The 25,541-nt window shown below is 40.2% G+C and overlaps 1 protein-coding gene across 1 annotated transcript in view; it reads right to left on the bottom strand.

Annotated features, from left to right (window-relative positions):
* Positions 1–25,541, bottom strand: part of RYR2 (ryanodine receptor 2) — a 550,937-nt gene that overhangs the window by 334,888 nt on the left and 190,508 nt on the right. Inside the window, exon 3 of the mRNA XM_090263510.1 lies at positions 10,099–10,207. Within this exon, the coding sequence (XP_090119636.1) occupies positions 10,099–10,207 (109 nt within the window). The remainder of the gene's footprint in view (positions 1–10,098; positions 10,208–25,541) is intronic.

Raw genomic sequence — 25,541 nt, 5'->3', positions numbered from 1 at the left:
ACAGGGGGTGTGCAGAGCAGGCTCATATTGAAAATGGATGAATAACATCAAGTGTTAAGTAACCTTCACTCTCTTCCAGGGAGTCATTAATCCAGCCAGCTGAGAGACTTACCTTTAATAAAGTTCAGAACACAGTCTATTTATGGAAACCCCAAGCAAGGTTTGGCAAGCTTCCTCTCTCCTTCACACGACCCCAGTTCACTTTAATGAAGGGAAAACAATCTATATAAACTCAACCAGGTGGATACAACATTAGCTCTTTGAATTCTGGATCCTTGGCCGGTCTTCCCAAGCGCTTGGACAAGTGAGTCTTTCAGATGCAATGCCCTGGACATAAGCCAAAACACCCCCCCAAAAAATAAGGGTAGAGCAGAAATATTCAGATCCACTTTTGGAACTACCAATAAATAACAAAAACTCTCCAGAGAATAAAGTCTTTGAAATGCAAAATGTGTGTGACTGTATGAATTGTATATAGAAGATAGACTAACATTAATATTGATAGGCTTACAGAAAAAACAGGCTCCTGTCAAACCGAGTACACTTTTCAGTCCTTATTGAACTAGATTTCTCTGATTTTTATTTGATCTTGTCAATAACATCTCCCTGAAACTCTGCACCTCCACAGAGTAATGAGCCAATTAGTGGCACCCACAGCCTCCCACATCGCGATCCCCAGAACTGTGAATATGTTGCATGATCGTGTGTTGCTGGCTTTCAAGATGGCAGATTGGAGTGAGCCAATAATGTGACCCAGAAAAGGCCAGGAACGCAGTCTCCCCAAGAGCCTGGAAGAAATGCAGTTCTTCTGCCACCTTGACTCTGACCCAGTGAGATGGAGTTTAGATTTCTGACCTCAGGAAGAGTAAGATAGTAAACTTATAGCATTGCCCTGGCTGGTGTGGCTCCGCAGGTTGGAGCAACTTCCAGCAGACTGAAAGGTCACAAATCCGATTTCTGATCAGGGCACATACTCAGGCTGTGGGGCACAGACGAGAAGGCCAATGTTTCTTTCACATTGATGTTTTTCTGTTTCTCTCTTTTCTTTCTCTTGCTCTGAAATCAATGAAAAAAATGTCCTTGGGTGAGCAAAAAATAAATAAAATAAATTTAACGCAGGTAGCTTCCTTGACTATGCTCTCTGGTCTCCTCTGAGCTCTCAGACTGTCTCCTCTGGGTGCCCCCTCAGTCCCCCTTCTTCCCACCACGTTAAGCAGTGACACCCCCAGGCTCTGCCACTGCTCTTACCCTCTCACCACAGGTCACTCATAGCAGAGAGCTCCCAGCAGAGGCCTTAGAGGCCATGGATGGGGGTCCCGCCACTTCTGCATGATCCTGTCAGAGAATCCAGCTTTCAGGTCTACAATTTTGTTCCTTTAAATCATTTTTCTATGTTGAGTTATTTGAATATTTCGGATTACTGTAAACAGACTTCGCTTTTTTTCATTTATCATCGTTATAACTGCTTTAAGTCCCAGGCTGGCAGGATCATCTCAGGTGAGTTCCTGGAGCCTTTTCTCTGCACACTGGGTCACGGTTGCACGTTTCTTGGATCGCTGCCTGTTGTGTGTGTGGTACTGTCGCGATTCCGGATTCTGCTGTACAACCTCTGGAGAATAGTGATGGATTTGCTCTAACAGGCAGTTAACTGGGTGGGACACAAACTAGAACCTGCACAAATCTTGGTTCAGAGTTGTCCTCAGTGACAATGACTGAACAGATGTGTCCCCACCACCAACACACACACACACTGAACAGACGTGTTCCCCCCACCAACACACACACACACACACACACACACACACACACACACACACACACACGGGTTTAAGTATCAGCCAGAGACTTAGGCAGGGTTTAGGCACAGATTCCATACTCCCCTCTCTAGATTTCTCTTTTCTAAGATTTCTCCTTCCCTTTCCGAAGGCCCTGGAGTTTATCTCCAGAGAGACTGCACGTCCTTTTGGAGTTTTAGCTACCACATAGCACTCATTTCAGGCCACCTTTAGGCCAAAAGTCTTAAATTAGGAACTCATCTGTACCAATTCCGTTTTCCAAGAGTTTCTTCTCCAGAAACTGCCTGGTTTTGTTGAACTCTCTAGGGCCTTCAGCTAATTAGGAGTTTTGTTGTTTGTTTTGTTTTTAATTTAATATTTAGTCCAAAGTTTATAGGTGTTGTCTCCAGAAAAGGCAGGCTGGACAGAGCTGTTGAGGCAAACCCAGAGAAAAGTCACCGTCCTGAGAGTGACATGGCTGACGTGGCCCTGTGTGCACAGGACTGTCCCGCACGCCTGAGTCATCGCTACCCGTTAAATCCACAGCAAAGCTGCAGTGGGGAAGCTATCGCCTCTCCCAGTTTACAAAGGAGAAAATGGAGCCAGATAAGGATTGAACAGCTTGTCTAAGGTCCCCAGGAACCGAGTTTGCTTAAGGCATTGGCTCCAGAATCCATGTGCTTATTCCCGATGAAATACAGCCCAGATCTTGAACTTCATCTTCTGCTCTCACATTTGTATACAATTATCTTCAATGTAATTACTTGCTTGAAATTGGTGCTTCAATGTTTGATAAATGTGTCTTTAAGAAACTCATTTATGGTGTCTCAATGTTTTTAAAAATGTATTTATAAATAATTCATTTACCATTAAATTTAGCTGGTTGCTTCTTATGCATTTTTGAATACTCTCAGAGTGCAGGGGCTTTATTAGAAGAACAGCACAACTGTATTAATCATACTCCACATTCTACAATTTTATTTTTCATAAAAATTGGACTTGTCTGTATTTGATGTGTTTCTCTATTAATAACCAAGTCACTGCAGTATTCTGTACCTTTAATTACAAGAAAGAATATACACATCATTTATAAATATGAAACATTCCAAAAATTTCATATAAAATAATAAACAATTTTAGTAAATTAAAACATAAAAATCATTTAAAAAATAACTCAGGACGTGTAATGCACTATCTTCCTGGCAAGTACTGTGTTCTAGTAGAATTCTAAAGAATAACCTGATGAGGTCATAGTATTCCTTGAAGAAAACTTTTAAATAATTTTTATATTAATAGTTCAAATAATTCAACTTGCCTTACAAATTATTACAGAATTATTATAGAAATTATTAAAATTATTGTAGAAAATTCAAAGGAAAACAAGTCCCACCCACCCATTCCTTCCTCATGCAAACACTATAATTGCACACACTCATATGACAAACACATGAAATTGTACTGCAATGTTTTTCTTTACCTGCGTTCCACTATGAACTTATTAATGACAAAACTCACTTATTATTAATTTTTCTATCCACAGAGCCTTGTAGAGCATATCTTATAAATGCCCAAATACATGATTTGCATTAAATAAATCAATTATTGTAACTAAATAATTTTATTCATAACATTTATAATATTACATTCTGAATGTTACAGATTTTGAGGCATTTTTCATAATTTAAATTATAGCAAACTACCAATTACCTATAATAATAAGGAAAACATCTGGCATAAGTTAAATAATGATACCAATCACACTCACATAAATTATAAATTTCAACCCACTGCCCCACCAAAGAGAAAGATATAAGGGGCAAGTATTAGTTTAATTTTAGGTGTTTTTCTTGCTTCAAGGTGTAATACTCTCAAGAGACCAAAGGCCAGTGGGCACAAGCCAAAGTCAAAAAGAACACGTCCTACAATTCTCTCAGAAACAACTAAACCAAAGACAGAAAGGATAGTCAATGTTATCATTTAAAATATACACTCCTAAATGGAATATTCAAGTAAGCCACTCAATATACTCATGGCATTAAACAAAAACAATGCCTTTTCCACAAAAAATAATTGTTAAAAATACTATTTGACAAAGTAAGAATTTTCAAAAAACCAAAGTTCTTCCCACCACACTATGTCTCTTCTCACTTCATCTCTGTGCTCCTATGAAACAGAACCCTGGAACCCTGAAATTAAAGCAGACATTTAAGAAATAAAAGTATATGGAGAAAGCCTCCACTGGGAATGTTTGCAAATTAAAATAAAGAGCCAGAGCATAAGATCACCTAAGTTATTAAACTTTCTAACAAGAACACCCAAATAAGCAAATGCTATTGCTGACTCTGTGTTTTAACATAATTGTGTCATCATTAAACTGGCAGAACCATGTGCCAGAGCTGGGGGAGGAAGGGCTGGCCCAGCCAAGGTCGCGGAGAAGGAAACTGCAGAGGCTGGGGAGAGGCAGTCAGGGTTCGTAACAGCCCGGCCAAGGGAACACATAGGTACAGAGTATGTAATAGTGAGTGACATAATAACAAGAGCCACTGCTAAATGTGTGCAAAATATGCTATATATGCCATCATTTAATAATCACTGAACCTGACAATGAAGACCTACCTTCGACAAAGCACACAATGCAGGGCTGGTATTTTAGAACGGTCCTCTAAAACCTCAGAGCCTGGCTTGCTAGCCCTATGCTCTATCAGCAAGCAGTGTGCAAGTAACTCTGAAGAATGACATGGGACAGACAGACCTGGGTGCGGAAGCAGGTAAGTCACCCACGGCCATGTGAACCCAGGTGGACGGAAGGAGTAACAGACACAAATTGTGTGCATGTGCAGGAGCCAGAACAAGATGCAGCCGCAAAGACAGGCACGGCTCCAACATCCCGTCCTCCCTCCTGCCCCGTGTGTGCATCTCCACTCTCAGGACTGGGAAGGCTCTGTGAGCGGCTACTGAGATGAAGATACACAGGTCTTGGCCTACTAAACACTGATATGCTTTGAATAAGAATAAAAGCTAAGTGACATTCAATGGGATTATCTATATGTCAGATCTAAATCCCTGTCTTAACACACTTCTTTAATTAAACAGATACAGTGATCCCTCATTTATCGCGGGTATTAAGTTCTAGACACCCCACACCCCAAGATAGGTGAAAATCTGCGAAGTAGGAACCTTACATTTATTGTAGTATTTATATATATTTTAAGGTTTTATAAACCCTTCTCACACACTTATAAACCATTCCCAGTCCCTTATTAGCCTTTCCCACTCCCTTATTAACCTTTTCCACACTTTTATAAATGCTACTTATGTTCTTAAACATATTCCACACTCTTAAACCTACATAACTTTAACAACATACGTATACAGTACCACAAAATCCCGCGATGTAGTGAAAAATCCACGATAAATAATTAAATATAATATTTTTAAAAATCCTGCGATACAGTGAGGCTGTGATAAGTGAACTGCGATATAGAGAGGGAGTACTGTACTTTTTAGAAATCCATTCAGATGAAATCCTTCAGAATGCTTCTTGTGCCACAAAAATGTATTTTACTAATAGTCACAAACAGCAACTCTATGGGATTAAAATAATATGTCAGGTAATGTTTTTACCTATTTCATCTCATCTCCTTCTGTTATCAATAATTTTCTTGATCGTTTTGGCACAAATGATGGTGGGAATTCCCTGCTAGGTTTCCTGGAGTCTAACGAAAACCAAGCATTTATTCAGCGGGACCCAAGAATATGAGCAAAATGATACTTAACCACGAAACGGCATGGTTCTAGATGAAAATGTTTTCCTTATCATCATCACACAAGTTAGTGTCACTAGGTGCACAGACAGCATTTGGACATTAAATAGTATCAGTACTACTGAATTTATTTAATTATATAAAGAACTTAGAAAGACCAATTTTTAAAAAATAAAAAGGTTTCATAGAAAAAGCTGATTGTGAAAGAGGGAATCAGCTGATACATAGGGGGTTTTTGGTATCAATTTTAATTTTTTTCAATTACATTTGATACTCCATATTATACTAGTTTCAGCTGTACTAGCATGGTGGTTAGACGTTTATGTAAGTCCAGTACCCATCTGCCACCATGCATGATTATTACAACATTATGGACTATGTTCTCTATGCTGTACTTCACATCCCATGGCTATTTTTAACTGCTCGTTTGTACTCAATCCCTTCACCTTTTTCACCCAGTCAGTCCCCTAAACCCCTTCCCATCTGGGAAACTGTAAGAACGTTTTTGATACACTGTTAGCTTACAAGGGAAGAAATGACTTCATGAAAACTGGCATCACCCTGCTGACATATTTCATGCCAGTAAAAGTGGTCCTTTAAGCAAATCTACAGCATATAATTTACTAAACTGGAGATGACAACCTAATTGAAAAAAATACTTGCCACACATTCCCATAATGAATTCTAAGGAGAGGCGCCAGGAATGGGGATGCGGATCCCTGTGGAGTCCAAAGACACATCAGCACCCACTGACCACATGTAATCAGATACGCTGCTTAGCCTTTTGCACTTTAATAACTAAGATCATTGCTAGAGGAGAAAGCATCTGTCACCCCTGGTAAACAGTTGTGGCTCCAAGTCTCAAGTGTCCCTAAGCCTGACCACCCCAGGCCTCTCCTGGGTGCCCTCAAATCACTTACATTACCCAATAATCTCTCTGGGACTTGTGTCTAGCATTGTTGCTGACAGAGATCCACTCTCGTTAATTGATGCTTGTGCCAATCTATTTGTTAAATATTTTAAATATCATTTCTGGGTGTAATCAAAACTTCCCTGGTCTAAGAGAGAGTCTTTCTTTCCCCAAAATCTAGTATCCCTAGCAGTCTAAAAGTGAAATTCAGCTCAATAAAATACATTCTTTTTCTGTAGCAGGTTTCTCTCAATTGCTATTTTCCAATTAATGTCTTGCAGTAGCTATGCTGGGCTACTCAAAATAAAACTGAGCTAAATAAAAACATTGGGGAGGGGCGTGTCCAGAAAAGTTTGCTAATATTTTAAAGCATAAATTTTAAAACAGTATTTCCAACACTTTTTATTTAAATATATTTTACTGATTATACCGTTACAGCTGTCCCAATTTCTTTTCCCTTTGCTCCCCTATGCCCAGTAACCCGCCTTCCCTCCAGCAATCCTACCCCCCTTAGTTCATGTCCATGGGTCATGCATATAAACTCTTTGGCTTCACCCTTTCCTATATTATTCTTAATTTCCCCTTGTCTATTTCATACCTACCAATTATGTTTCTTAATCCCTGCACCATTTCCCCATTTCTTCCCCTCCCCCATCCCAGCTGATAACCCTCCAAATGCTCTCCATACCTATGATTCCGCTTCTATTCTGGTTTTTCCTTAGTTTGTTTTTGTTTTGTTTTTGTTTTTTAGGTTCTGTTGTTGATAGTTGGGAGTTTGTTTTATTTTAATGCTCACAGTTTTGATCTTCTTTTTCTTAAATAAGTCCCTTTAACATTTCATATAATAATGGCTTGGTGATGATGAACTCCTTTAGCTCTGCCTTGTCTGGGAAGCCCTTTATTTGCCCTTCCATTCTAAATGATAGCTTTGCTGGATAGAGTAATCTTGATTGTAGGTCCTTATTTCTCATCACTTTGAATACTTCTTGCCAGTCCCTTCTTGCCTGCAAAGTTTCTTTTGAGAAATCAGCTGATAGTCTTATAGGGACCCCTTTGTAAGTAACTCTTTTCTTTCCTCTTGCTGCTTTTAAGATTCTCTCTTTATCTTTAACCTTTGGCATTTTAATTATGATGTGTCTTGGTGTGGTCCTCCTTGGGTCTAGCTTGTTTGGGACTCTCTGTGCTTCCTGGACTTGAACATCTATTTCCTTCACCAAATTAGGGACATCTTCCTTCATTATTTTTTCACATCAGTTTTCAATTTCTTGCTCTTCCTCTTCTCCTTCTGGCACCCATATGACTCGTATGTTGGTACATTTAAAGTTGTCCCAGAGGTTCCTAAGCCTCTCCTCATTTTTTTTAATTCTTGTTTTTTCATTCTGTTCTGGTTGACTGTTTATTTCTTCCTTATGTCCTAAATCATTGATGTGAACCCCAGTTTCCTTCCCTTCACCATTGGTTTTGTGTGGATTTTCATTTGTTTCATTTAGCATAGCCTTCACTTCTTCCCTTATGCATTTGCCACACTCAAGCATATCTATCAAGCCTATGAACATTGTTATCACAGTGTTTTGAACTCTGCATCTGTTAGGTTGGTTATCTCCTCATCACTTAGTTCTCCCACTGGAACCTTGATGTGTTCCCTCTTTGGGGCCATACTTCTTTGTCTCCTCAACTTGACCACCTCCTGTGCTTGCTTCTGTGTCTTAGGTAGAACTGTTGTACCTGTCTGGATGAGTATTTCTTCTTTATGTCTTTGTTTGTTGGGCTTCGAAGCACCTTGATTTTCTGGAAGTTCTGGTTGTCTCCAGCTTTGAGGTAGTTGTATTCCTTATTAGTTGTGGAGGGATATGCAGCATGTCTATCTATGCCACCATCTTTGCCGGAAGTCCTCCCAATACCATTTATATACACAGAAAATTTAGAACTTGCCTAGTCCAAAGCCATGATGTTGGGGAGATAAAGCATCTTTTCAAAAGTTCAAATTTAGAAAAAGCTGCTTAGAGATATCAAAATTAAATTTATGGCAAGTTAGTCATAAGTTGGTATCTACAAAGACAAGTGAAATGACAATATACACTTCCCTAGCTGTTCATGCTAAAAAAAGAAATGATTTTTCTTTGCAAATACAGATTTTAACTTCCAAGCTGAAATGCATGAGTAATGTTTAAAAAGCAGGAGGGGTTATTCCAGGTAGAATCAAACAGTCGAACTGAGAAATATTTTACTCTTCTTTAATTTAAGCCTACTCCAAAAGCTTTGAATTAAAGATTAATTTTTAACTTTATATAGTTTAATACAGTAATTTCAAACTTTGTTCTAACCAAAAATAAACTTGGGAAATTAAAATACACATAACACACTAGGATATTTTATAAAATAGCTTGTAGTCTACTATCAAATAAAAATCACTAAGGTTTCTCCTCCATACTTAGTAGTATACTATAAAATTTTTAAATTAATTTAGAATTAATGCACAAATCAATTAAGAGCCTAAGCTATAGGACACTAAAATTTTTAAAAAGTAGACTAATGAAAATACATTACAACATAATTTCTCATTTTCTGTTGAAAAGTGTATTATTGTATTTAAATCTCTTCACTTATCAAGATCAGAACAATGACTAACAAAACAACAGCAATGCGCAAAACAATAATGGCAAAAAAAGGTCAGTTTCATGCCTGGAAATAGTATAGTTTATTAAACCATACCCTGCAGTAATTATCGCACCCCCCCCCAAAAAAAAAGTCTGACCATTCATCCTCCTGCATAATTCTCAACTTTAAAGAATTGACTAAGAATGAATAGTAATCCAGAAATTAGTCATAGCAAGTCACAGCACGGGAAATAATTTAAATTACCAAATAATCTTTCAAAGAACATTGTCTGCACTAAGACACAGGATAAGAATTTCAATTTGCAGAAGAAAATAATTAGCTGTTTGGAAAATTACAGTAGACTAAAGCTATATCACCGTAATTTCATTACTTAACATATATGAGTGCCAGGCCCTGGCCGGGTAGCTCAGTTGGTTAGAGCACTGACCCGAGCTGTTGGCTCGATCCCTGGTCAGCAGCCAGTGAGTGCATAAGTAAGTGAAACAACAAACCCATCTCTCGCTCTCTCTCTCTCGTTCGCTTGCTCTCGCTCTCACTCTTCCCTTCTCTCCATAAAAATCAATCAATAAATCTTTAACAAATAAAAATAAAATGAAATGTATGAGTGCCCTGAAATTTTACTTGCCATAAAGAAGCTTAGAACACAGTACATGGCTAGAGGCCTTTGAAAATTAAATAAAGATTAATGACAAGTATCCATGCATAAAGCAGGTAGTTAAAATAGTAACAACCACAGCTCTGAAGATGTAAGAAACACACAAAAGCTCAAAGAAAGATCTTGTTTTAAACTGAAGAAAATAAGAATGAGGTTAAATGACATGGATCACCTTGAGGTTAGACTTTTATTTAAAGTTCTTTAAGACATCACAGGTCTGCTAGATCAAGCAGAAAGTCAAACTCAAGGAAATCACAAGTAAAAGGCAAGACTTATTTCAGCAAAAATAAAATATCCAATATCTGTGAAATAAATCATTCATATAGTAGCCGAGTTCTTTAAAATAATTCATAAATAAGTACATAAATTAAGTACTTGCCCCTTCTGACTTCTCCACCGTGTTCGCCAGCATCTCCTGCAGGGCCCGGACGGAGAGGGACTGTTCCAGCACAAAAGTGCAGATGGAGAGGTCTGGGGGCACATTCTGTGTGGGAAGAGGGAAAGCCGCCATCATTATCACCATCACACCTTCACCACCACCATCACCATCACCACTATCATCTATCTTCATCACCATCACCATCATTAAGCATTCAAACTGAATATAACTTATGCTATTCTAGTTCTTTTCATACAAAAAGTAAGAGTATTTTCCAATTCTCAAATATGAGCTCCCAAATCATCCCTTATACATTGTCTATACTGCTCACATTTAATCCATTTTTAATTTATGGGTAACGATAGCTGCCATTTTAGTGCTAATCTGACAGGCATTGCACTCAGAGCTTTACCAATAATCCCTATGGTCATCTATGGTAAGGATTATTATCATCACTGTGTAGACAAGAAAACAGAGAAATTAGATTATTTTTCCAAAGTCACAATTACTGACATTTTCAAGCCAGGATTAATTCTAACTCTCCAGCACTCATTTCTCACCTTTGAAGCAGTCAGCTGATAAAAATGAAAAAGAACAGAAAAATGCTTGCCTCAAATTAATATTGAAATTAAACAAATATAAAATTGAACCGATGTAAAACTAATCATTTACACTGGCTTTTCCTATCCACAAAGACAGCAATTACTTTGTTTCACTCAAGTAAGCTACATTTGGCCTCTAACTTGGGGTGTGGTCATTGCATTTCTGTTCTGCATGTGTGTTGCTTTATTGTCCCCTTCATTCTTCTTCCCTTATCTTTCCTTCCCTTAAACCTCCACTCCAATCAATAACCCCAAATGCTGAAAATCCCAAAAGGTTAAGTACCAAGGAGGGAAGGAGACTGGATAAGACTTGATTGGCAAGTTAGAGAGAATTCTACCCACAGGGATCAAATACATTAGTATCCGATTTGGTTTCAGATAAGCAGGACCTGGTAAGTGACCAACAGGGTATGGAAAATGCTCAAAGGAGGATTTTCATAGTAGAAGAACACTATAAATATGCTAAACACAAAATTCAAGCCAGAGTGTGTCTTCATAAAAAGAGCATTAGGAGTATAAATTTGAGAAACTGATGCAATGCATCAAAATGACAATTTATAATAGTTAGGTATGTATTCAGTTGAAACACTACCATTACAATGATTCTTATCGGCAGAGATAAGATAAACTTTAGTGTTCCAAGGAAAGATTAAGTATCAGGGTTCCAATATTAAAACAAAAATTATGGATGAAAGAAGCTTGTAGTCAGGCCACTAAGCTTCCTCATCCCCCACACAGCTTCCTGGAGCCCAGGGTTTGTTTTGTTTTGAATGAACTTCCCTTTTCTGGGTTCCTCGGTCCTCCCATCAGGGTCCTCTGTGCTCCCTGTCCAACCTCTCTCAAACCTGGGTCCACTCACTGAATTTACCCCTGCACTCAGCCCAGCCAGCCGGCCAGACAAGGGCTTTCTTTCCAAAGTCCTCAGATAAATGACCAGAAGGGAGGAAAGGGGCTTTCTTCTACTGTGAAATTTAGGAATAAATTTCTTTGAATTTAGTTTTCTCAGTTCAAACTATACCAATTACAATTTCTCAGATCAAGACAAATGCTACTGGAAATAAAACTGTTATGGATGTATTTATTTCATTCATTCTTAAGTTGTGGTGCTAGTCAATCAAGTCTCTAAAAACCATTGCCTTGGTTTGTGGCATCTGCCCATTTCCGTGGTATAAATACTCCAAGGATCGCTATTTTCAAAGTGTCTGAATCTGTACCCGTTGGCTCTCCGGAGTCTGGAAGAGTCATGTCCCGCCCACCAAGGGGCTGACTTCAGACCAGCGCCCATCAGTTCCTTGAGGATCAGTATAGGATAGCAGTTAAGAGCTTGGAGTCCATGAACTAATCGCCTCACTAGTTACTAGCTGTTAACATTTCTAATTTTCAGTTTCCTTCCCCCCAAAAAACAGGGTAATGATTGTAGCATTTTATAGGGTTGTTGTAAAAATAAAGGAGACACTGTAAGCACTAATCAGTGTCTGGTGTGTAACAAGAATGCAACGTAAGCAAGCCATACCCGTTAGCTAGTTTCGAATGTTGTCATTTCTCTCCATTTATGGCATTTATAAAGCACTGCTCACTTCTCAGAATTGATTCTTACGTGGATTCTATTTTGGAGTAGTGTTTGAGACCACAAATCAATAATTATGCACCTGTTCATAACATCCAAAATGTTCTAGTATTTTCAAGAAAAGGCACTTTCTGGAAACATTTAAAAGTTTACAGACTGAGTGCATTTATATTGTTTTGTGCTAAACTCCGCTCTAAACATTAAGGTCTGGATCTCTGTAACTTCTTACATTTATTTAAAAGATCCCTGAAAACCTCATTCACCTGCAATGAATCCTGCCAAGCTCGTTTTATTTTGCCAGGGAGCGCCATGCCTGTTACAGGTGTCGTTCCAGCTGGTGGGTGTTAGCAGGAATAAAGGAACAGAAAACGCACAAAGGCAATCCTGTCTCGTGTGGCAACGGTTTGTCCCTCCACCCGTTTTCTCCTGACCCTTCTTTATCACTGTCTCTGCTCCCGTAGCCCCTCCGAATACACAAACACGCTAGAGGAAAGCTGGGGCAGTAAAACAACACTGTTTACTTATTTCAGGAAAACTTGAAAAATACAAATTAGTGTTGCAGTGTTGTTATCTGTTTGCTCTGCTCTGAAGAAACATGGTCTGGTTATTTTAAGCAACCGAGTCATTACCATAACTTGTCACCTTTTAAAGTAAACTGCTATAAGTATTCCTTAATTTAGGTGCATATTTCTTCAAATAACCATGAAATTTTTATAGTATACCATACCATAGTATTTACAGCAAGGCTCTCTTTGTTATCACATCCCCAAAATAAAGTTGAATCAGTGGGAAATAAAGGGTCGCATTCGTTAACCAAAGATCAACTAAATAACCCCAAAACGGAAACCAAAACGAGCACTAACATGCACAACAGATAAAGTGCTACAGTCTATAAACCTACGTCAGGGGAGCTCAGCTTCAACAGCACGTGCAAGTTATCATCTCCTCCTTAATCTTCACTTTCTTTACTCAATTATTATTAGTGAGAACTCAGTGTGTAGAGCTAGTTTGAAAGACTTGCTCAGCCTTACAAACAGTGTGCTCCCCCCACTCACAGGGCCCCGTGAGAAGCCTGCTTTCCAGGAGGGGCATATTAAATGGGCTGCTTGAGAACATAAGACCAGGAGCTGCAACACGGCACGACACATGACAGGTAACATCCTTCCTGATGCAAAATTAAATCACGAAGCCACTCAGTCTGCCTGAGCTTCGATCTAGGCTGCCCAGAATAGTAAAGAACACAGGCAGGCATTAATTCTGCTTTTTATATAAAATATCAATTTTATCAGGATAAACGACATGAGATGTTACCTCTGGCAAAGGTAACAAACCTTAAGCTTTATGTGCCTTTTCTTCATTTTAAAATACAAACTGGTCACTGGTCTCCCATGCCTGACAACCATGGTCTAATCACAAGCGGGAAAATTCTCAAGAATAACCACCAGGCATCTGGCTTTGCAGGCACTGAGTGTCGCGGGAAATCAGGCTTGCAGCTGAGGTTTCCGTCCAACCATTTGGCTGCCATGGATGTATCTGTCTAACTCACTTAAAAACCTACTGAAGACTGCCATTACCTTAACTGCCCGCACCCAGTCATGGGGGACGACATAAGCCACAGCACAGCACCTCCCTGGTCATCACTGTGTAAAAGCTGCACACCAACGGACCCCTCCCTGCCAACACCCGATGCCCTTGCTGGTGGTACTGCTCCTGCTCTGCCTGAAACACCCATCTGCAGGGCTCCAGCTACAGAAACAAGTTCATATGTTTAAGTCACACATGAATGAAAATCATATAGAAAAATGTTTTCCTTGTTCAATATTCAAGCAATACTGCAAATTTGAAAGTGCTCTCTTAACACAGTGGGGGAGGAGGCAAAAATCTGCATATAAGTTTGACTCTCCCAAAACTTAGCTACTAATGACCTACTGCTTACTGGAAGCCATACAGTAACATAAAAGCCTTATGATTAATGCATTTTCTATGTTATTCTGCATTATATTCTGTGTTCTTACAATAAAGTAAGCTAGAGAAAAGGTTGTTAAAAATCATTATGAAGAGAAAATGCATTTACAGTAAATAGATTTATTGATACCGTGAGTTAACACCATCTGTTCTCGAGATGAAGAAAACCTGCGTGTAGGTGGCCCTGGCAGGTCAAACCCACGCTGCTCAAGGTCAGCTGTGCGCTCACTCTACCTCTCAGGCATGGCCACGGGAGTGGGGCAAGCTTTGGGAGGGGCCTCCTTCAGGCCTTCTGCTCTGCACTCACAGATTTGTGTACAGGACTTGTAAAAGAATGTACGCTGGCTTCTCCCGTTAATGGGCTTGCTTTGTGCAAGGTACAATGTTTCAAAATTTACTACCATACATCAAAGATCATTTTCTGTTAGTAGATCTGTATCTCATTCTCTCCTCCTGACTGCTAGAGAATCTAGGTGTACCACACCCCTCCTGAAAACTGTTCAAGTCTTCTGTCACCAGCACTGCATTCTGCAGACCGCACCCCATGCCACTACCACCACCCGGATACAGCGCCCTACAGACGACAGAGCTCAAAGTGAGATGGGTTGATCTCCAACTGTGATGCCATCTATTTCAGGAAAAGGAAGCAAATGTGCACATAGGGACACAGGCAGTTGACAGATCTCTGAATTTTTGTTTTAGTAATCCTAGGTTTCTAATAGGAAGAAAAGCTAATTTCCCTCCTATATTGCCTTTTTTTCAATTACTGTTGACATACATTATGTTAGTTTCAGGCGCACAACCTAGCGATTACATTTATACAATTTACAAAGTGATCACCCTGATAAATCTAGTCCCCATCTGGCACCACACAGTCATTATAGCATTATTGACTATATTCACTATGCAGTACATTATGTCTCTGTGACTATTTTATAACTAGCAATGTGTAATTTTTAACCCCCTCAACTTTTCACCCATCCTTCCAACCCTCCTCCATTTCATCTGGCAACCATCAATTTATTCTCTGTATCTATAAGTTTGTTTCTGTTTTGTTTGTTCATTTATTTTGTTTTTCAGATTCTATATATAAATGAAATCATATGGTATTTGTCCTTCTCTGTTCCACTTATGGAACTAATTTGGAAAGATAAGTACACCCAATGTTCACTGCAGTGTTATTTACAATCGCCAAGATATGGGAGCAGCCTAAGTGCCCATCGGTAGATGAATGGATAAAGAAACTGTGGTACATTTACACAATGGAGTACTACTTGGCCATAAAAAAGAATAATATATTATTGTTTGCAACAACATGAATGGACCTTGAGGGCATTATGCTAAGTGAAATAAGTCAGACACCTTTCTATAGTGCTCCAAATAACCTTTCAGGTAATACAGAGATATCTCAAAATAGTATTTTGAAAATTAATGAGGTACTAAATCTTGGTGGTTTGACAGGATACAGAAACAGGCAGGTCACTGTGGCAGAGGACACAGGAGTCAGGCTCAGTACATAACTAGCCAGGGATCGCAGGTGAGCCAGTCCGAGCTTCCCCATCTGTTCAATGAAAAAATACTTATCATACTTCAAGAAATCATTCTGAGGCTCAAAGAAAAAAATCAACGTACTGGAAGCTGGGAAATGCCAATAATAAAATTTTACCTCCCTAATTTAAGAAGAGCGTAATTCACATTGGAAGCTCAGAGTCAGAGACACAAACTAAGAGAAAAACTGCTCTTCTCTCCAGCACCGTGAAGACAGCATACTTCAGAAGGCAGCAGATGGTCTAGGGTTGAGGCAGATTTGTTTCTGCTCAGCTACCATCTGCTCAGTGACCTCTGGCGCAGCACGGTGACCACGGAAGGTCAAGTTCTCCTAAGCCACGCAGATGCCAAACTGTATCTTCTCCAAAAGATCAAGTTGTTGTTTCAAGTTGCCACCTAGAAACATGAACCAGGCAAAATTTCACCTACCAGATGGGAAATGTTTAAAATGTTTACATATTCTCCCATCCCCATAAAATTGTGGTGTATCCACTGACTCCATGAAATGCTATAGAAAGGAAATGTCAGGCAGGACACAAGAAAAGTCCTAGTTCATGTTTTCCTCTTCATATTTCTTCAATTCTCCAGTGACAACGCTTCCCCATGTCCCCGGTCTGGACGTGTGGTCCTTACCGCCCCTTCACACTTTTCCATGGGGCTTCACAGTCCTAGCTAGTTTTTCTTTTCACACACTTCTCCCTTCATCCCACTCTGCACCAAAGCTTACCACAACACTGCCTTGGAGAATGAAATATTCATTCTGTACCAATTAATTCTTTCAGATGAGCTTTATGAAAGACAAGCTAAATGTAATCATAACAGGTTAAACTGACCTGGCTGGATTTCCCCAGGTGCAAAGCCTTTGCGTCTCTGGGAGAGACTCAAGTCACTCCACTTGGCATTCCTGACACCACAAGCCCAGGTGTGGGAGGCTACCTGAGCAGGCTGAAGGGACTGGTAATTAGCGGGGCATTGCCACTCCAAATGGCCACAGCTGTGCCAATTGAGCAGTTAATTATGAAAACCCTGAGTGAATCAGGGTTTCATACAATTCCCTCAGTGTTTATTCTGCCATCTTCTGTAATGCAATGTCCTTTAAACATAACATTAAGTAGATATAAAAGCTATCTTATTGTTTCATAATTATTTTACCATTCAGATGACTTGAATGTGTCAATGCAAGTCTAGACGTACAATGGCCTGTCGTCCCACCAGGTGTTACCTCTCTCATTCTCACATCACAGCAGGATTATTGTCCGGGTCAAATCTGTTCACACCCATCTTGAGTGGAAGCCATTGGGGATGAGAACACAATTCTATAGTATTTTGAAAGCAAAACACTCAAAACGAAACCAGAGGAGAGACTTCTGCTATGAGCTAAAGGTCAAGATAATATACAGATATCTTCCTTTTTATTTTATTTTTTAAATTTAATGTTGACACTATTACAGATGTCCCCATTTTTCCCACCCGCCACCTCCATCCAGCCCCCACCCGCCCTCCTTCACACTGGCCATCACTGCATTGTTGACTGTGTCTATGGGTCATACATATTTGTTCTTCTGCTTAATCCCTTGCCTTCTGTCATCCAGTCCCCCCACTCCCCTCCCCTCTGACAGCTGTCAGACAGCCCCATGTGAGATCGTACGGTATTTGTCTTCCTCTGACTGGCTACTATGCCGATAGCTTAAAAGTCACATGCTACCAATGGTTTATCGAATGGACCTCCTGCTTCCAAACATCGCTAAGTCAAACAATCTCAGCCAAACCTTACCCAACCAGCTCTCCAGAATCTAAGTAAGAGCCTACTTAATTTATATTTAAAACACATAATTTCTAGCATATAAGTATGTTGCAATGATGTCCTGGGAAGAGGGGATTCCAGTTCACATATCTACTGTTAAAGAGCTAGGGAGTCTCATGACTAAATTCAGAGCCTAGGGCTCTTTGTGTAACCACACGGGTAAGTAGGCAAACAAAGCAGAAGATCAAATAAAGTCGTGGGAACACTGGGACTGCCGCTGCAGCGCAAGAAAGCACAACGTACTTGGAGGCCAAGTTTCACTCTACTTGGAAGAGAGTTTTTTAAGCATTAGCGAAATCCATGCATGTTATTACGCATATAGTAACCACACTGCCATGATAGCAAGTATGCAATGATACTAAGACAAAAATAATCAGAATGAGTGGCATGTCGGCCTTTGTCCCCACAGGAGTCCAGTGGCCCACAGGCTGTGGCCAAGCTCGGGAGAGCCTCCTGTGACCACTCCTGAGGGCGGCCAGCATTGTCTCCAGGGCCTTTTGTGAAAAAAGATCTTAGGTAGAATCTATGCCTAAGTTCAATGCCTGGAAGCACTTGGGACAAAAATAATTTTTACCATAACTAGGTCAACCTAACCATCTGCCATGTGACCTTTGCCACAATAACCATAGTCCCTTGTCTCGTATTCTGCTTAAAGAAGGGGGAACAATTCACACAAATCTGTAGATGAGAGTAACCAGCAGTCAGACTTCTCTAGAGCTTCACAGAAAGTTAGAAGAAGAAAAAAGTGAAAACAAGAACTAAGGCTTCCAAATCAGGTTTGTAGGCATTCAGGTGATGTATTCAAATTCAACTGACTATGTAGAACAGTGCAGATTTATCAGGCAAAACCATATACAGACCAATAATCTCACTGTTTAAAGGAGTCTCATCCTGTGAAAATAAGCTGGGTAATTTCATCTAAATTAATTTTTTTAAATATTTTTAGAGAAAGGGGAAGGAAGAGAGAAAGAGGAGAGAAACATCGATGTATAAGACAAACATCAATCAGTTGCCTCTCACACGCGCCCCAATCTGACACCAAACCCGCAACCCAGGCGCCTGCCCTGACCTGAATTGAACTTGTGACCTTTTAAGTCCGTGGGGTGATGCCCAACCTACTGAGCCACACCAGTCAGGGCATCACCTAAATTAATTTCAAATGGGAAGAGCAAAGTTAGCCACTCGGTATCTGTCTCAAAAAGAAAAATCACTGGAATAGAGTCAGCAGCATCACTTGGAACTCCAAATCTGGAACTCCAAGTAGGCTCAGACAGACATTCAACACCCTGGAATTTTTACTAGAAATTGTGCTAGAATAAAATTTCTACACAATTTAAAAAAATGTAAAAACAAACAAAACCATGAGACACAATTATATATATAATAATGGCTATATCACTTTTTTCAAATATTCATTCATTCACTTATTTATTTATTTACAAGAGCAGGGGAGAGAAGGAGAAAGAAGAGAGAGAAACATCGAGGTGAGAAAGGAATATCGTATGCACTGGGACCAGGGACTGAACCCATAACCTAGACATATGCCCTGACTGGGAATCAAACCCATGACCTTTTGGTTTGCAGGATGACACCCAACCAACTCAGTCACAATGGCCAGGGTTATATCACTAGGTTTCAATTTTCATCGGCCCCTACATTTTATTACCCCCACTTTAGAAATGAGTAAATGGCAAATCAGAAAATTTAATAACTTGATCTAAGCCAGAAACTATTAAGAGGCATATATACTTAGCCTACAAACCATTCCATACTGCCTCCCACAAAGCAATATCAGCCTGCTTCTCAGCTGTGTTTATATCTTTTCATTTCCTAATCCACTTGAGCTAATATTCATGATTGATAAATTAAACCCAAATGAGACAGTCTGTATGCTCTAAAATTGCTTACACACAGAATCAGACTCACGAATCCCCCAAATTCCATGACTTCGACTTAAGGGACATTTCAGAAGCACATAACCTGGCATGAGTCCTCTGGGTTTGGGGTCAGTGCTACAGGAGCAGAAGTATAATGAGATGTTGAAATAATCCTGCTTCTTGAGGGTGCCTGTTGATGTGTTGGGATAAAAAATCTTTCCCTTGCTGTCTGCAGGTGAAAGTCACCACTTCGGTGGAAGATACAACATTTTCCAGTTCAGAACTTGATGAGAGTTATACAGTGAAATTAGAATGCTAAGTCATGGTGGGTACTAAAGGTCATAAGGCCCAGCCAGTCATGTTATATACAACTGAAACTGAAGGTGTATTTGGGAGACTCAATCCTAAATAACACGAGGTGACTGGATTTCTCCAGAATACAATTAATCCACACAAAGGACAAACCTACAGCAGAAGATAACAGAGAATGCACTTGGTCTCATTCTAACAGAGCACACAGTCAGCCTGGTTCTAACAGAACATGCACTCAGTCTGTGTTCTAAAAGAATATGCATTAAAACTTGTTCTAACAGAGCATGCACCCAGTCTCTGTTATCACAGAAAATGCACTCAGTCTGTTCTAACAGAATATCCACTCAATCTCTTTTCTAACTGAATATCCACTCAGTCTTGTTCTAACAGGGCACATGCTCAGTCTGAGTTCTAACCCAGCACACAGTCTGCGTTCTAACAGTATACACACTCAATCTGTATTTTAACATAATGCCCGCTCAGTCTTGTTCTAACAGGGCACACACCCAGTCTAAGTTCAAACTGAGTACACACTAAGTTTGCGTTCTAATACTCAGTCTGTGCTCTGACAGAGCACACACTCAGCATGTGTTCTAAGAATATGTACTCCATCTGTGTTCAGCACAATATACACTCAGCTCGTTTCTAAGAGAATACACACCCAGTCAGTGTCTAACAGAATACAGACTCAGTCTGTGTTCTAAATGAATACCAACTTAGTCTGTGCTCTAACAGAATATGCACTCAGCCTGTATTCTAACAGAATATGCACTCAGCCTGTTCTCTAATAGAATATGCACTCAGTCAGTGTTCTAAGAGAATACCCATTCAGTCTTGTTCTAACATAGCACATACTCAGCCGGTGTTCTAACAGGGGACCCACTCGGTCTGTATACTATAAGAATACACACTCTTCCCTGGCTGGTGTGGCTCAGTGGATTGAACACAGCCTGCGAACCAAAAGGTCACTGGTTTGATTCCTAGTCAGGACACATGCTTGGGTTGTGGGTCAGGTCCCCAGTTGGGAGTGTGTGAGAGGCAACCAATCAATGTTTCTCTCACACATCAATGTTTTCCTCCTTCTCTTTCTCCCTCCCTTCCCCTTTCTCTAAAAGTAAATCAATAAAATCTTTTTTAAAAACTCAAAAATAATTTTAAAAAAAAAGAATACGCACTCAGTGTGTGTTCTAATGACATGTGTGTTCAGGCTTGTTTCTACAGAATATGCTCTCGGTCAGTGTCCTAAGAGAATACACACTCAGCCGGTGTTCTATCAGAATACTCAGTCTGTTCCAACATAATATGCACTCAGTCTGTGTTCTAACAAGATACCCATTCAGTGTGTATTCTAACACTGTATGCACTCAACCTACTTTCTACAGAATATGTGCTTGGTCTGTGTTCTAAGGAATATCTGCTCAGTCTGTGTTCTAACACAATGCATGCATAGTCAGTGTTCAAAAAAATGGGCGCTCAGATTTGTCCTAACAGAGTACGCCTACAGTCTGTGTTCTAGCATAGCACGCACTTAGCTGGCATTCTAACAGAACCCCTCTGCTCCTCTGCTCTAACAGAATACCAAATCAGCCTGTGTTCTAACAGAATACCACTCAGTGTGAGTTCTATCAGAATATCAACTCAGTCTTGTTCTCACATAGCACACAGTCTGTGTTCTAAAAAACATTCACTAAGCTTCTGTTCAAACAGAATACCCACTCAGTCTGTGTACTAACACAATACACACTCAGCCGGTATTCTAACCAAATACCACCTCATCTGTGGTCTAATAGAATATGCACTCAGTGTGTGTTCTAAAACAATATAAACTAAGCATGTTTCTACAGAATACGCACTTGTTCTAACATACCACAAACTCAGTCTGTGTTCTATTTCAATGCATACTCAGTCTGTGTTTTGAAGAATTTCCCTCAGTCTTATACTAACATAGCAACACTTAGCATGTGTTCTAAGAATTCATACTCACTCTGGGTTCTAACATAATATGCACTCAGTCTGTGTTCTAACAGAATATACAGTCTGTGTTCTAAAGGGATACCCTCTCTGTCTGTGTTGTAACAGAATACACACTCAGTATTTCTTCTAACAGTATATGAACTCACCCATTTTCTACAGAATATGCACTTGGTCTGTGTTCCAACAGAATGCCCAGTCAGCCTTGTTCTAACACAGCACACACTCAGGCTATGTTAAGAGAATACGCACTCAGTCTGTATTCTAACAGAATACCTACTCAGTCTGTGTTCTAATATAGCACACACTTAGCCTGTGTTCGGACACAATATGCACTCAGTAGGTGTACCAACAAAATGTGCACTCAGTACTGTCCTAGCATGGCACATACTCAGTCTGTGTCATAACAGAACATGCACTCAGTCTGTGTTCTAACAGAACACCCAGTAAGGCTTGTTGTAGCAGCACCAACTCAGCCTTTGTTCTAACATAGCACACACATAGCCTGTGTTCTACAGAACATGGACTCAACCTGGGTTCTAACAGAATACCCACTCAGTGTGTGCTCTATAGGAATACAAAGTATATTTTCTAACAAAATACTCAGCCTGTGTTCTAACAGAACACACAGTCTATTTCTAACAGAACACACATGCATTCTGTGTTCTAAAAGAATACCCACTCAGTTTATGTTCTAAAACAATATGCACTCAGTCTGTGTTCTAACAGAATACACACTCACCCACGTTCTAACAAAATACACACTTGGCCTGTGTTCTAACAGAATACAGTCAGTGTCCCTACCAGAATATCCACCCAGTTTATTTTCTAAGAGAGTACACTCTCAGCCTGTGTTCTAATACAATGCTCACTGTCAGTGCTCCAATAAAATGCGCACTCAGTATTGTCCAAACAGAGCACATACTCAGTCTGTGTTGTAACAGAACATGCACTCAGTCTGTGTTCTAAGAGAATGTCCAGCAAGTCTTCTAACAGCTCACACTCAGCCTTTGTTCTATCATAGCACACATTTATCCTGTGTTCTACAGAGCATGCACTCAGCCTGTGTTCTGACGATACCCACTCAATCTGTGTTCTAACAGAATACGCCCTCGGTGTGTGTTCTAACACAATATTCATTCAGCCTGTTTTCTACAGAGTATGCACTCAGTCTGTGTTTTGAAGAATACCCCCTCAGTCTTGTTCTAATATAGCACACACTCAGCCTACGTCCTAACACAATGCACACTCACTCTCGGTTCTAACAGAATACACACTCGGTCTATGTTCTAAGAGAATACCCACTAAGTTTATGTTCTAACAGAATATGCACTTGGTCTGTGTTCTCACAGAATATCCACTCATTCTTGTTCTCACATAGTACACACTCTGTCTGAGTTCTAACAGAGCGTGTAACTGGCCTCTGTTCTAACAGTGCCTGGACTCAGTCTGTGTTCTGACAGAATATGCACTCAGTCTGTAATCTAACAAAATACCTACTCAGCCTGTGTTCTAATATAATACCCACTGAGTCAGTGTTCCAACAAAATGTGCACTCATTCTTGTTCTAACAGAGTACGACTCAGAGTTCTAACAGAATACTCACTCAGTCTCGTTCTAACATAGCACACACTCAGTCTGTGTTCTACCATAGCACACAGCCTGTGTTCTAACAGAGCATGCACTCAATACGTGCTCTAACAGAACACGGTCATTGAATCTGAGTTCTAACAGAATACACACTCAATCCATGCTTTACCAGAGTGCACACTCAGTCTCTGTTCTAACAGGATACACACTCGGTCTGGGTTTTAATAGAATACACACTTGGTCTTGTTCTAACAGAGCACGCACCTCAGCCTGTGTTCTAACAGAACATGCGCTTGTCCTGCATTCTAACAGAGTATGCACCTAGTCTCTGTTGTAACACTCAGCCTGTTTTTTAACAGAATATGCACTCAGTCTGTGTTCTAAGAGAGCACATAATTACTCTGTGTCCTGACATATGCTCTGTCTCCTCAGGGGCTATATTAACACAGAGTAATGAAAGGCTATTTTAGGAAAAGGGCTATCTCTTTGCTACATGATGAATTTGCGCCACAGCGTGACATCTTTTATGTTGAAGGATCAATTCAGAAAAGAGTAAAAAGAGCTATAATTTTAAAGGAAATTAAGGGTCTTTTCCTTATGTCCAACTGAGGAGGCTGGCAAATCCTCTTTACAAAGCAAGCTTTATAAAATGAATAAAAAATAACCCTTTGGTGCTTTGGGACTTAATCAAATGCATTTTAAAAAAATGACAAATTTTAATGCTTGAAAACCACTAAACTTCAGAAAGAGCAGTGAGGGTCTGTGCATTCTCCCAAGGCTGCTGCCACCTGCAGCGTAGCCGGCTGAGGGCCACCAGCTGTGCTGCCTCATGGAACAGGCAGGTGCCAGGACGCCACTCTGTCTTTGCAAGTGACACTTTCCGAGGAGGTCTGACAGCTTTCCTGCCCGATCCAGTACATTCCCGAGTGAGGCTGCAGCATGCTGAGTACTCTCGACCTGCTCCCACGCCTGGCTGACCCTAACGCAGCAGGCGCCAAGAGAGACGCAAGGGACCCAGCAGAAAGAAAACCAGGGCAGATTTCAAGTGTCCGAACTTCATGCGCCTCCTCCACCCACACGCAGGGCCACTCACAGAGAGCAGCGCCTTCCTGCGCCAGCATCAGAGCACAGCCTCTGGGCAATCCCTGCCTTAGCCTAAGAAGTGCAGAAACAGGGCTGCCTCCAGGAAGCCAGGCTAAAAGAAAAACGAGAATGAAAACATCTAAGCGCAGCAGCAGGAACTTCGGTGGTCACACATCACAGGCAGACTTTTCACAGGCTCTGCCCAGGCAAGCCACCAGTCAAAGGAAAAGAAACAAAACCAGCAACAACAGCCTCAGGGGGGGGCAACATCAGAAATCAGAGTTCCTACAATAGAGTCTCTAAAAAGTCTAGTTTTAACAAAAATTAAAGCACAGGCAAAAAACCTAAGCAAAAAAACAAAAACAGGGAAGTGTAACCAATATTAAGGGAAACATAGTGGAGAAAATCTGTCCCTGGGTGTCTCAGATGCTGCAATCAGTAGACAAAGGCTTCGAAACAGCCTCTGAACATGTTTACATAACATATGAGATAAAGAACTAAAGGAAACCATGTTTTAAGAACTAAAGGAAAGTACGATAATGAATCAACAAATACAAATTCTCAAAAGGATACATGAATTAAAGAAAGAGAACCAAATGGAAATTCTGTGTTATATGTAAATAAAAAATATGATGGAGTGGCTCAACAGAAGATGGTAGATGAGAAGAGGGAAAACATCAGTGAACTTAAACACCCATCGGGAGAAATTATTCCATTGGAAGGACGAAGAGAAAAAGCGTGAAAACAGTGACAGGGACTCAGAAGCCTGGGGACAACATCAAGTGTATACGTAACAGGAACCCTAGAAAAACAGGAGAGAAGACAAAGGCCAGGAAATATTCTTGAAAAAATAATGGCTGATAATGCCCAGATTTTAAGAAATAACATTGGTTTACACACCCAAGAAGCACAACCTCCCCAGATAGGATGAATAAAAAGAGGTGTCGAAACAACACACGGACCACCTTACGCAAAAGAAAGAAATAACAGAGGAACAACAACAAAAGCACACCACACAAAGAAAACTGAGAATGTGAGCCCACTGTTTCAAAGACAATGTCATGCAGGGAGGGGGGAATATTCACCTTAAAAAGGAGGGAAGCGCTAATAGTTGTGACAT

Source organism: Furipterus horrens, unplaced genomic scaffold (assembly GCF_987537825.1).
Source record: "Furipterus horrens unplaced genomic scaffold, mFurHor1.1.pri manual_scaffold_15, whole genome shotgun sequence".
Classification (NCBI taxonomy): Eukaryota; Metazoa; Chordata; class Mammalia; order Chiroptera; family Furipteridae; genus Furipterus; species Furipterus horrens.
Note: the sequence above shows the minus strand (reverse complement) of the source record. Positions and strands in the feature narration are given on the sequence as shown.